Source organism: Dipodomys ordii, unplaced genomic scaffold, assembly GCF_000151885.1.
Source record: "Dipodomys ordii isolate 6190 unplaced genomic scaffold, Dord_2.0 Scaffold243, whole genome shotgun sequence".
Taxonomy (NCBI): domain Eukaryota; kingdom Metazoa; phylum Chordata; class Mammalia; order Rodentia; family Heteromyidae; genus Dipodomys; species Dipodomys ordii.
The window spans coordinates 204122-217611 of record NW_012267459.1 but is presented as its reverse complement, the minus strand read 5'-3'; the positions used below and the strand labels follow the sequence as shown (position 1 = coordinate 217611).

At 39.2% G+C, this 13490-nt stretch overlaps 1 protein-coding gene and 1 pseudogene across 1 annotated transcript in view; both read right to left on the bottom strand.

Annotated features, from left to right (window-relative positions):
* The window catches only part of LOC106000803 (phospholipid-transporting ATPase IB), a 407841-nt gene that overhangs the window by 371286 nt on the left and 23065 nt on the right, over positions 1 to 13490 (bottom strand). Inside the window, exons 2-5 of the mRNA XM_013036039.1 lie at positions 4623 to 4722; positions 3821 to 3919; positions 2466 to 2511; positions 766 to 806 (exon numbers count right to left, since the gene is read on the bottom strand). Of these exons, the coding sequence (XP_012891493.1) occupies positions 766 to 806; positions 2466 to 2511; positions 3821 to 3919; positions 4623 to 4722 (286 nt within the window). The remainder of the gene's footprint in view (positions 1 to 765; positions 807 to 2465; positions 2512 to 3820; positions 3920 to 4622; positions 4723 to 13490) is intronic.
* On the bottom strand, positions 7433 to 7932 carry LOC106000809 (annotated as a pseudogene).

Below are 13490 nucleotides of genomic sequence, written 5' to 3'. Positions count from 1 at the left end.
GAGAAAGCTAGTGTGTATAGATGGGCAAGCAAAGAAGAAGGGACCAGAGAAAAAGAAAGAATGAGAGAAAGGAAGGGAAAAGGAGACAAAATAGGAGAGAGAGAGAGAGAGAGAGAGAGAGAGAGTGTGTGTGTGTGTGTGTGTGTGTGTGTGTGTGTGTGTGTTTAGGGGCTTGAGCTCAAAGCTTGGGCTGTCACTGAGCTTTTGTGCTCAAGGCTGATGCTCTACCACTTAAGCCACAGCTCTTCTTGCAGTTTTTTTGAAAGTTGGCTGGAGATAAAGTGTCTCACAGACTTTCCTGCCTGGGCTGGCTTTGAATCACAATCCTCGGAGATCAACCTCCTGAGCACTAGAATCACAAATATGAGCATGAAAAAAATAGCAATGAGGATATCAAAAGTTACAAATTACAACTTTAACACTTGAATTTGGGTGAAGAGAAAAACAGAAGACCAGAAAAAAAAACAATGTTTCATGTTGGGTTAGAAGAGAGAAAATACTTTGAGAATTCAAACTACCCATTAGAAGAAATGAAGTTCACTATGTGAACTACCACCCTAGGTATATTCTCAAAGAGACCAGATAGGAGGAAACATTCATATATAAAATAGAGACATGTATAAAATAGAGAGAGCTTTAATAAAAAGACACATATAAAATAGAAATAGCTTTAATAAAAAACACTACAATATCCTCAGCACCAGGGATTCATTGTAAGTTCTAAAACAATGCTTTCTGATATCATGTTTAAAAAATAGTTTTTACCTCTTTCCATACAATGGTGTGCCACATACCATTTCTTAACACTGTAAAAGAAGAATAATAAAACACAATGAAGTAGTTAGTGCTGATGGTAATTAAAATAAAGTTTTCCAAAACTCTAAATGATTCCTTATATACTTGCATTTATTATCTCTAATATATTATACCCTTACAGAGAAAGGTATAAAATCACCATCCACAAAAAATGGAACTCCAATCTACCTCTTCAATATATACACTAGTGTACACACCCAAATGTTTTTGTGTACATGTAAGTAAAGTTTGATTCTACTCAATACAGAACAGGAAAAAAAGCCTGATGTTACACAACTGCAACAACTGTAGCAAGAGATCTGATGTGCTGAACATAGGTGGCTCATGCTTATAATCCTACCTACTCAGGAGGCTGAGATCTGAAGATTGAGGTTTGATTCCAGCTCAGGCAGAAAAGTCCATGATATTCTTATCTCCAACTAGCCAGCAAAAACGTATACATGGAAGTGAGACTCAAGTGGTAGAGCACCAGCCTTGAGCAGAAAAAGCCAAGCAAAAACTCTAGGCCCAGTACCAGAACAAAACAGACAATGACAGACAGACATATAGATAGATAGATCTGACATAAAACAATGAAAAAAATAGGAAAAGAGAGGCAGGGAAGAATAACCCAAGAATAAGAACGTTTGAATACTTGGACCTTTTGGGTACATAACAACTATCTAATTTCTTGCTGAGTGATGGTGACTCACTCCTGTAATCTTACCTTCTTAGGATGCTAAGACATGAAGATAAAAATTCAAACCCAGCCCAGGAAGGTAAGCCTGTAAGATTCTTATTTCCAATTAACCACTAAAAAGCCAGGAGTGGAGCTGCAGCTAAAGTGGTAGAGTACTAGTCTTGAGCAAAAAAGCTCAGGGACATCGTCCAGGCCCTAAGTTCAAGTCCTAGTCATATACACACATACATACACACACACACACACATACATACACACACACACACACACACACACACACACGCTGTCCAATTCTTTTTTTGGGGGGCGGGGAGGTTTCAGTCATGGGGCCTGAACTCTGACTCTGGGCCTGGGCACTGTCCCTCAGCTCTTTAGCTCAAGGCTAACGCTCTACCACTTGACCCACAGCACCACTTCCAGCTTTTTTCTTTTTGCTTATGTGGTGCTGAGGAATTGAACCCAGGGCCTCATGCATGCAAGGCAAGTGCTCTACCACTGAGCCACCTTCCCAGCCCCAGCTGTCCAATTCTTAAAAATTACAACTTTTTCTAAAATTTGAAATCCTATTTAGATCTATTCAGATCCTGTTTAAACTATCAAGACTAAGTGTTGTTTGTTATTATTTGTTATTATTTCTTTTGTATTTTGTAGGTGATTTTCTTTTTTGTTTGTTTTTTTGGGTCCGGTCATGGGGCCTGAACTCTGGGCCTGGGTGCTGTCCCTCAGCTCTTCAGCTCAAGGCTAGCGCTCTACCACTTGAGCCACAGCGCCACTTCCGGCTTTTTTCTTTTGAGGAATCGAACCCAGGGCCTCTGGCATGCAAGGCATGAGCTCTACCACTGAGCCACCTTCCCAGCCCCTTGTAGGTGATTTTCTTAATTTGTATCCATACCATTAACTGCTTATTGTGAATCCCTTAAATACAGTTCTTAATCTTAAAGTTTAAGAGTAGAAAAAAATGATATCTTACCTATTGTTTTCTTCTTATTAACTGCATTGTCTGCCTTATGTCGTTTCTGTTACAGAAAGAAAAACAGTCATAAATTCAAAAATTCCAAGTGAATAACTGAAATGACAAAGAATAAGACTAGAGAAAAAACCTGGAGGCCAAGAAACTACAATGCTAATGTTGTACAATCCAGCTTCATGCTTTATGATCTACGATCTTTGACAACATTTAAACAGACCCACCGTGGTGATGTGATTATATTTTAGCTCCTTATATTTTTATTATCTTTAAATAGTTGTACAAAGGAGCTGCCATTTAACAAAGCAGTTTATATATGCACCTTGATCAGTCACCTCTTTCAACATTCATTCTCACCCATCCCTCCTAACCTTAATTTGTAGGATATGCACAATTATTTACTGCATTCTCCCCTTTACTGCTTTCTTCTCTTCATTTATCTATGTTTTAGTTCTAATAATTAACAATGACTGTAAAGTATAAAATGCCTTACTTCTCATTTATTTATAAACAGACTAAAAGGATGGTTTGATATGATGAAGCAATCACAATCAATTTTAATTTTCAGTTTACATTAATTTACTACTTATCCACCATTTGTGTGTGAGAAAGCTAGTGTGTATAGATGGGCAAGCAAAGAAGAAGGGACCAGAGAAAAAGAAAGAATGAGAGAAAGGAAGGGAAAAGGAGACAAAATAGGGACATTGTTTTAGCCAGTGAATTTGGAGATACCCCAGGGGAAATGCCAAGCGACAAATCCGAGTGTGTGTGTGTGTGTGTGTGTGTGTGTGCATGTGCGCGTGCGCTCGCATGCCAGTCCTGAGCTTGAACTCAGGGCCTGAGTGCTATACTTACTCTCAGCTAGCCACAGCCCCACTTTGGGCTTTTTTTTAAAGTAGTTTAGTGGAGATAAGAGTCTCACAGACTTTCCCTGCCCTAGCTGGCTTTGAACAATGCTACCCAGCTCTCAGCCACCTGAGTAGCTAGTGAGCCACCAGCACCCAGCATATGAGATAAACTCCTATAAAATTACTTTAGAGATAGCAAAGGCAATGCTATTTTCCTAGACAGCACATTTGCTACCCAAATTAACAAGCTTTAAAGAAGGATTTAAGAAACAATAGTAATACCTCTCAAAGAGAAAGGTTCCAGAGATCCAACAATTGAAAACAAAATTAGAACTACTTCAGATCACTGTATTCAAGATATTCTGAGTTCCCTTCTTTAAAAAATACCATCCCTCATCTAGAGGCTACTGAAGCTATTTTCTGTCTTAGGCATGTTATCCAAAGAAATGTATATATGTAATAAGTTCTATACCATGAAATATATTTTATTACCCAAAAGCAAAAACTTACAAAATCTTCTACAATCTCTTTGATGCCTGCAATTGTTAGGATAATAATCAATGGCACCAGGGTGGTGTATCTTCCTGTGGGAGACACATCTGGAATTTGCTGGAAGAGACAAGAGGAAGTCTGTCACTCAGGACTCACTTGTTTGCAATGATTTTCCATTTCTGTTGCACAAAAATGATTGCCTTGTTTTTAAACCTATCTAAACTTCAGCCATGAGTTTGGAATAGAAAAAGGTTCAGACATACAACCCCCTGAGAACCAGTGTTTCCATACCTCTTTTAGAAATTGTAATTTTCCTTGAGGCAATACCAAAACACATCTGTTTTATACAAAGAGCGTGTTTTGTTCACACAGCAATGGTTGTTTTTTTCTTTATTATTATTATCAAGTAGGCTTGTACAAAGGGGTTTCAAGTCAAGATGTCAATTTATGGGTTCGATGCATGTTGATCAATGCCACCCCTTTCATCATTCTTCCATTCCTCCCAACTCCACCCATCCCCCCTTCAAGTTAACTGGTTCCATTTTCACATATGTACATTGACTATTATGACTACACTTGGCCACTCTGCCTCTCCCTATTCATATATCCCAACAATCTCTCCCTCCCCCCACCCAGACAAAACATGTTTCAGCTTGCTGGTATTCATTCTGTTAAGATAGGTTGCACATTAGCAAAGATTTGATGGGGATGGGCAAACAATATGTAAATATTATAACACTTTTCCAATTTAGGAATCTATTAGGAAACTCTCATTTTGTATGATTGAGATGACAAATTTTAAGTAACTTTTTGACATTACCTGTAATAAGGCAATGAAGAGGAAGAAGGCATTAGCAGCTCTTCTAATCTGCTCATACAAGAATCGAGGTAGAAATGTCAACACGCTGTACTTGGCCGTACTGTCAGTGTAAAGAAAAATACTACGGTGAGTTACAGAGGTAAGCCCTAAAAAACAATAGCAAAGCAAAGTTTCTAAAACTTGACAAATTGTTTTCTTGGTTGGTTTTGGTTTTTTGCTAAGGTTCTAGGGCTTGAACTCAGGGCCTCATGCTTATGCCTTTTTGCCCAAGGCTGGCACTCAAACACTTGAGCCACACCTCCACGTCTGGCTTTTTGCTAGTTAATTAGAGATGAGTCTCATGTATTTTCCTGCCACAGCTGGATTTAAACCTCAATCTTCAGATCTGAATCTCCTGAGTAGCTAGGATTACAGGTATGAGCCTGGTGTTTAAAATAAAGTTTTAAATTCAGGACAAGGAAAATTGTTTTGTAGTCTCATTAATAGAGCTATATTTTTTAATTTTTTAATTTTATTTTATTGTAAAGATTCTATGCAGAGGGGTTACAATTACATGAGTAAGATAATGAGTACATTTCTTGTCAAGCATTGTTACCCCCTCCTTTGTTGTTCTCCCACTCTCCCTTCCCTCCCCCACCTCCTTCACTCCTCCAGCCCAAAGTTGTAAACTTCACTTCCCATATAGTGTCTTGTGAGTATCATTGTTGCAATGGGTCATCCTGTGCCCTTGTTTCAGCATTTTTTTATTCTCCTTCCCCTCCCCAAATTAGATAAATGTATATATAAGATGCAGGGTACCAAAATCAAGTACAGTGACAACAGGGGATATACCATAGGGGGAAGAACATACAAAGGAAACAAAAATCACATAGTACATTAAAAACAACAACAATAAAGACCTCTTGTATCCATATCTTGGGGTTCATTTTGCTTAGCATCATCTTATATGGTCATATGTACATAGCTTTTGAGCTTTTCTGCACATCAGATAAAATTATCCTAGACATATACTAATTATTGCAAATGAGGGAAACCATGGCCCTATATTTCTTTGGATCTGGCTTACTTCACTTAATATGATTTTTTCCATTTCCTAACAAATGAGGTGGTGTCATTCTTTCTGATGGAAGCCTATAATTCCATTGTATTTATATAACACATTTTCTTGATCCATTCGTCTACTAAGGGGCATCTGGGTTGGTTCCATATCTTAGCTATGCTGAATAATGCTGCAATAAACATAGTTGTATTGGTAGCTTTAGTATGGCCTTGTTTGTGATCATTTGAGTAAAAGCCCAGAAGTGGGATTGCTGGGTCGTAGGGGAGTAGAGCTGTATTTTTTAAAGTGCACATCTTGTTAAGGGAGCTTCCAATGTCATCTCTCTATGAAAAATTTGATATATGTGTTCAGCTTTTACATAGTATAAGCAGGAATATTTACCACCGTCCCCTCCCCCACATACTACAACCTATGTATATACACATAACAAGTCCTATGGGATATGCAGTGCTGAGAGTGGCTCACACCTGTAGTCCCAGCTACTCAGGAGGCTAAGATCGTGATTCAAAGCCAGCCCAGGCAGGAAAATATATAGAACTCTTATTTCAAAAAAATTACCAAAAATCTGGAAGTGGAACTGTGGTAGAACACAAGCTTTGAGCAAAAGAAGCTCAAAAGACAGTGCCCAGACTCTGAATTCAAGCTCCAGGACCAACATAAGTATACATGCATACATACATGCATGCATGCATGTATGCATATTTACATATATACATACATAGATATGTATATATAAATTGATGAGCCTGTTGCTAGTGGCTCATGCCTATATCCTAACTACTCAGGACACTGAGATCTGAGGATTATAGTTCAAAGCCAGCCTGGGCAGGAAAAGTCCATGAGACTCTTATCTCTAACTAAGCAGCAAAAAGCTGAAAGTAGAGATATAGCTCAAGTCGTACAAGGTCAACCTTGCATGAAAAAGCTAAAGGGCAAAGTCCAAGCCCTGATTCTCAAGCCTCAGTACTAGCAATAAATAAATACATGCATATGTATCTATATAAATACATACATATATATATCAATATATACATAAATATATATACATAAAAGAAAACATTTATACACATATGTATACATAAATACATATGTATGTATATGTGTATAAATGTTTTCTTTTCATTATTTCCTAACAATTAGTAAAACAATTCTCTCCATAGCATTTACAATGTATTAGGCATTATAAGCCAACTAGAGATGATTTAAAGTGTACAGAATGTTCACAGGTTCTGTGCAAATCCTACACTATTTTCTTTTTTTTTAATTTTTTTGGGGGGGATCCGGTCATGGGGCCTGAAATCTGGGCCTGGGTGCTGTCCCTCAGCTCTTCAGCTCAAGGCTAGCACTCTACCACTTGAGCCACAGCGCCACTTCCAGCTTTTTTCTTTTTGCTTATGTGGTACTGAGGAATCGAACCCAGGGCCTCAGGCATGCAAGGCAAGCGCTCTACTGAGCCACCTTCCCAGCCCTACACTATTTTCATATAAGGGAACTCATCTTTCTAAATTTGAGTATCCAAGAGGTCCTAGAACAAATCCGCCATGGATACTGAAGGTAACTATTTGTATTTCTCTATCCATAGATCAGATTATGGGAACATAAAGAATGTATATGATCCTTGCACATAGCACACAGCAGTCAATAAATAACTAAATAAATCAAAGACAAAAACTGAGAACCTAGTGGGTAAAATAAACTAGCCTATATGGTTGCTAGCTTACTCTCCGAAAGCATTACTTTGAGGCTGTTCTTTTTCTTTTTTTTTCATTGGTGTAATAAAATTTTATTTTTCTAAATGTACAGCTGATTGTATCTGTTCATGCATCTTCACCAGCAGCGGGGGCATCTCCACCTTTAGTATTTCTAGTGTAAATTGCTTGAGCTCTGTGCTTTGAGACTAACTTGATAAGTCCTTTACTAAGCAGCTCCTGAAGGGCTGCCCTGGCCAGAGAGCCACGAATCTTCAGCCTCTCAGAAACCACAGCAGGGGTTACGAGTTTATAGTTTGGAACTTCCGTACAGAGTTTGTCCTAAGTGGCTTTGTCAAACAGGACGAGGTTGTTGAGTTTATCCCTAACTTTGCCTTTGGACCACTTCTTCTTCTTGGCCTTGCCCCCAGACTTGTTTACTGGGTCCTTGTCTTTCTTGGCCGACTTCCCAGCATCTTTCTTCTTCTTGTCGTCCTTGAGCGGCATCGCAAGGCCTGGAGAGCGGGAGAGACCGCTGTGGCTTCATCAAGATGTCGGACGGAAAAGCAGTCTGTTCTTTTTCTGTGTGTGTGTGTGTCCACATGCACCCAGGACTGAGGCTTGAGCTCAGGGCCTCAGGGCCTCATGCTCTCACTGTGGTTTTTTCATGCAAGGCTGGTGTACCACCACTTGAGCCACAGCTCCACTTCCAGATTTTTGCTGGTTAATTAGAGATAAGGGTCTCATGAACTTTCCTGCCTGACTGGGATACTCAGAGCTCAGTATCCTTAGTAGCTAGATTACAGGTGTGAGCCACCATGCTTATTGTTAACTAAAATATACTCTAGCAAGATATCTAGGGGATTCCAAATGCACTACAAATTAGATGCATTAAAACAGAGAAGCTAAGGGCTCAGGACACACCATATATCAGAGTTATTATGTACTGCTATAAGCCATAACAGAAACTAGTTCTGGGAAGACAAAATAAAACCAAAGCGGACCACTCAAAAGTTTTTGGGGGAAAAAACATTCAAAGTAGCTGCCTTGGGTAGAAGAAGACCAAGATGGGAGAGAAAAGACTGGAGATCCCCGATTCTCATGCTAAGCTCTTCCAACTATTTGAACTTTTAACCACCTACATGTGTCATCTTAAGAATAGTTTTATATTGTAAATAAAAAGTAAGTCACATCCAGATATAGCTACCTAGAAACAGCTGTTCTTTTAGCTAATTATAGGCATGATTCTCTTTGGACAGCTGTTTACTAGAAGATAAAATTAGGTTAAGGCCTCAATTTGTTCTGCTCCCACAAAAAGGTCTAGTAACCATTGTTATCTGATTTTACTCCCTACAACCAGTTCCTCTGGCCAGCAACACCTGAGACTACATTGGGTAAGAGGAGACTTCTAATCTGTCCTAACATTATACATCTAACATTAGTATCACACCCTGGATACACAATTCTGATAAATTCCCTAGGGATCTTCCTTTGAGATGAACAATCCACCTTTCAGCATAAGAGTCTCTGACCTATAACTAACACTCTCTCCCTTTCTCTCTGTCTCTGTCTCTCTCTCTCTCTCTCACACACACACACACACACACACATACACACACACAGAGGGAAATGGAGATCATTCCTCTTTAAATGGAAATCATTTTATTATGAAAAATACTAACCTTTAATAAGTTATCAAACTCCTTCTCAAACTCTGCCAAAGTCCTAGAAAATTTGTCTTTCTTTGTTTTTCTCAACAACCCACATCTTTCCTTTCTGAGTCAATAGCCCAAAAGGTCATCTCCTCTAACAAGTATTTCTCTACTCATCACTACACAGATCACCCATCCATCCATTTTATCACAGAGTGATGTGTATATGTGAGAGAGATACAGACAGACATGCAAGCATACAGACAGGCAGGCAGGCAGGCAGACAGACAGACAGACAGACAGACAGACCGACAGACAGACAGACAGACAGACCGACCGGCAGACAGAAATACGAATTCTCTTTAACCCCCTCTAGGTGCCTTACAAGCTGATAGCTCCTGGCACACCCTGAACAACAGCACAGTGCCCTCTGCTGGCAGGACCCTACAGTGACACTTTCTGCAGTGTTCAAGAGCACCAGAGCAACTCCCATAGCCAAAGTAAGTTCCAGTCCTTCAGCCATCACTAGTAACAAGTCCTCAAAAAAGCAAAATTGAAGAAAGAATCTGAATGCTTCTTCTTTGTCTTATATAGCCACCAGGAACCATTTCAAGTAAAGACATAATGTATAATCAATGATTCCCCCAAGAAATTCTAAAAAGTTAATTTCCATCTCTTTAATTCATTATCACTTAAATACTCAGAGTCATATTCAGATTTTGTGGGGCCTGGAAGGAACTGTGTATAATACACATGAAATTTGGGGGTCTTACTATAAGAAAATTCGACCAAAAAAAGTTGAACATAAAACAGAATTTCAAAATTACAATATGACATACATTCGTGTAAGCTGAAAATACTACATCACCATACTCAGAAAATGATATTTTTAATCAGATACTTTGTAAAAATTGTCTCCCACATTTTAAATTCTATTTGCTTAAATAACTTCTTCCATGATAATTTCATAATCAGTTTTAGGGAAAAAATAAATTCATTCTGTCTTCTGGCTAGGTTTCAGTTAATTTTCATTAATTTTCTGGTGAAGTTTCTACATGTATACACAAATTATCAATAAAAATATTCTATGTCACTATGTTGAAAATGAACAACTTGTGTACACATGGCCCTCTGTAGAAGTCCCTGCCCAGCACCTGCAACCCAGATAATTGGCACACTTGGGGGCAGTGGAGGGCCCCTAGGCTCTGAGGTCATTGCCTTTTCCTGAGGTCACCTCCTCATCCACCCCAGTCATACTTCCTTTAGACCATGAGAGATTTCCTGGCTCTACATCACTTCTACATCCACTGTGGCCACACCTCCTCCTCCCTGTCCCCCTATATAATCTATCTCCATCATTAGTTCCTCATTCTGCACACCAACATCTCCTGCTGGCCGGCACCCAGCCATCCTTTGAATTGCAGGTGCCTAGCTCAATTGGTACAGCAAGGAGGGCTCTGTTTTAGAGTATTGTCACTAAACAAAAAAAATACATTTTTTTCTGAAACAAAGAATGTCCAAAATGTGGCCTTCTGGCTTTCTAAATAAGAGATGAGCTGCAAGTGTCTGTCTTCCGCCCAGAATGAAGTGAGACTGTTTTTTATTTTGCTTTGGTTAGGAAAGGATGGAGTATGTTTGGGAATCACACATACACACACACACACACACACACACACACACACTTATAGCATCCATACAATGGATGGCCTAAAATCAGGAGAAAAGAATAATGTGGGCTCCCTCAAAATGAGCCTCTCTGGACTAGATAATAACAGACATTCAGCAATAAGAATGAAACAGCTCTGGACATCATCACAATGTATTGTCTAGGATAAATATAAATCGGAGTCTCAGCAAATCTCCAAACAATTGTCCATTATATTAAGCAGTCATCAAGCATTTTTTCGATGTAGTTTGCACAGGCTAATAAGAGAGAGAAAGACCTGGTAAGGGAGAGGTAAATGCTGTTTCTAATCCCAGCTCCTGCTTACAGGAGCCACTTGTCCTTCCAGTGCCTCTGTTCCTGCATTCAGAATGTAAGAGGTGCTTAAAAGCTGCTCTTGCTGAAAGGCACCAATGACTTACTTGGGCCTATGAATTGCCTAAAAATAGAAGAAAAGTTTGGCACCTCTGCCTCCAATTTCTACTTTTTTGCTCTAAAGCCATTCTCTCTGCAGTCACTTTACAATCATCTTGGGTTCAGGAAGGACGGACTATAGGGCTGATCTAAAACATCTTTATGACAAGCTATCCCTAAGAAACAACAGAGCTTCCTCAGGAAGAATAAGTATAACTAAATTAAGGTAATTTTTAAACGAATTTAATAAGAAGTGAAGGCATTTATGTCCAGGTTGTATTTTAAGAAGCCTGAATTTAATGTAAAATTGTATGTGTGGACATATTTCTAAGGTACATACACCATTTGACAAACATGATTTTATAATTCCAACTTTATGACATACTGGACATTACAGTTTTAACAAAAACTGAAGGAAACAATTCTTATATAAGGAAAATAAGTTAAGAATATTTATATTATTTGGGGGGGAAATTGGATGAAAAAGGAAAAAGTATATGTTAATATGCAGAGAGAGAGGGAGATTGAGTCAGAGAGATTGAGAGAGACATGAAGGGGATAGATGCTAATATCTATTAGTAATAATGAGGAAATAGTTGTTGCGCACTTCCCTTAAAAAGAAATCCTGAATATCCAACCTAATAAGAGTTCTATCATCTGCAAACTTGAGAGCAAGAGGCAAGATAAGGGATATCATACTCTCATGATCCAATTATTTTAAAACCAGGATACACACTACTCTGGGGAAAGTGAAAGATTTTACCCTACAGTCATAAGGAGATGAACCAGAATATTAATTTCCTTAATGAACCATGTGCCAGTGACTAGTCAGCTAGACAGGAGGCTGAGATCTGATTTTCACAGTTCAAAGACAACCCTAGCAAAAAATCTGTGAGACTCCTGTCTCCAATTTACCTCCAAAAAGCCAGAAGTGGAGCTATGGCTCAAATGGCAGAGTGATAGCCTTGAGCAAAAATTCTTAGGGACAACACACAGGCCCAGGACCAGCACACATACATACAAGAAAGAAAGGAAAGAGAGAGAAATAAAAAGAAGAGAGAAACAGAAAGAGAGAGAAAGAAAAAGAGTGAAAAGAGGGAAGGAGAGAGAGAAAGAGAAAGAGAAGGAAGGAAGGAAGGAAGAAAGGAAGGGAGGGAGGGAGGGAGGGAGGGGAAAAAGACCAATCTCCACATATTCAAAATTCTGAGAATACACAGAAAAGCCCGTAGATTGAGATAGTAGCTTCAGCTGGTCTACTGACCAGAGCAAGGACTTCAGAAGTGATGCAAACAGTAGCCATAGGTACCCTTTCCCCTCACATAATATAGTAACTCAACCTGAGTATCAGACCTTTTGATGCCCCATCTAGGAGCAGATTCCTTTCTTCTAACCATTAAAGAATTAAAAAGCAGGAAGGTGTTTAAGGTAAACAGAGTAAGATTATTTGAAAGTGAAAGGAAAGCCATGGAAGAAAGTAGAGAAACTCCATCTCCAGAGGTCTAAAGAGGAGTCCAATGGAGTCCTCTAGAGGGTGGATTTATACTAAGATGCTCCCCCTATAGCTCCTCCCCTGTGCTTTTTGCTGATTGCTTCATGGCAAGCCACACCCCCTGGCTCTTTTTATTGGTTAAGCAGACACCCAGGGTTTTATGGAAAGAAGAAATATTTGAGCAGGAGCCCAAGGCACTATGGGAATAAGAAAGGTTATGAAAGGCCCCATGGTAGGTCCATGGCTTCTTTATCCCTATCTACCAAACAGTTCCCCTTTTTCTCTCTCACTTTCTTTTCCTGGAAGTGAAAAATGTGCATGGAGAAGGGAATAGACAGGATAGAGAAGAATCATAGAAGGAGTAACTATAAACAGGAAGCACTGGACACTTAGATGGACCATGGTAATTTGGAACTCCCTTGTATAACCTTTGGAAGTTCAGAAAAGAAAAAAAAATAAATGTAATGTAAATGAATAAATAAATGAGTGTCAGAATTTCCAAGGACCTGAAAGAGAAGGTTAGGGGAAATGGGCTAACGATTTAGGAGAGTAAGGGGAGGGGAGTGTCTGTGTGAGCTTTTTGTGTGTATATGCTGGTCCTGAGGTTTGAACTCGGGGCCTGAGCACTGTACCTGAGCTTTTTCCACTCAAGGTTAGGGCTCTACCACTTGAGCCACAGCTCTAATTCCAGCTTTTTGGTGGGTAACTGGAGAAAAAAGTTTAATGAATTTTCCTGTATGGACTGGCATTACACTACAATCTTCAGATCTCAGCATCTTGAGTAACTAGGATCTGAGGCATGAGCCACCAGCACCAGGCCTATGTGAGCTTTTGACATTGCTATGACAGAAGATATAATCATAATGTCCAACGGGATCCAAGGAACAAGGATTTGAAACACG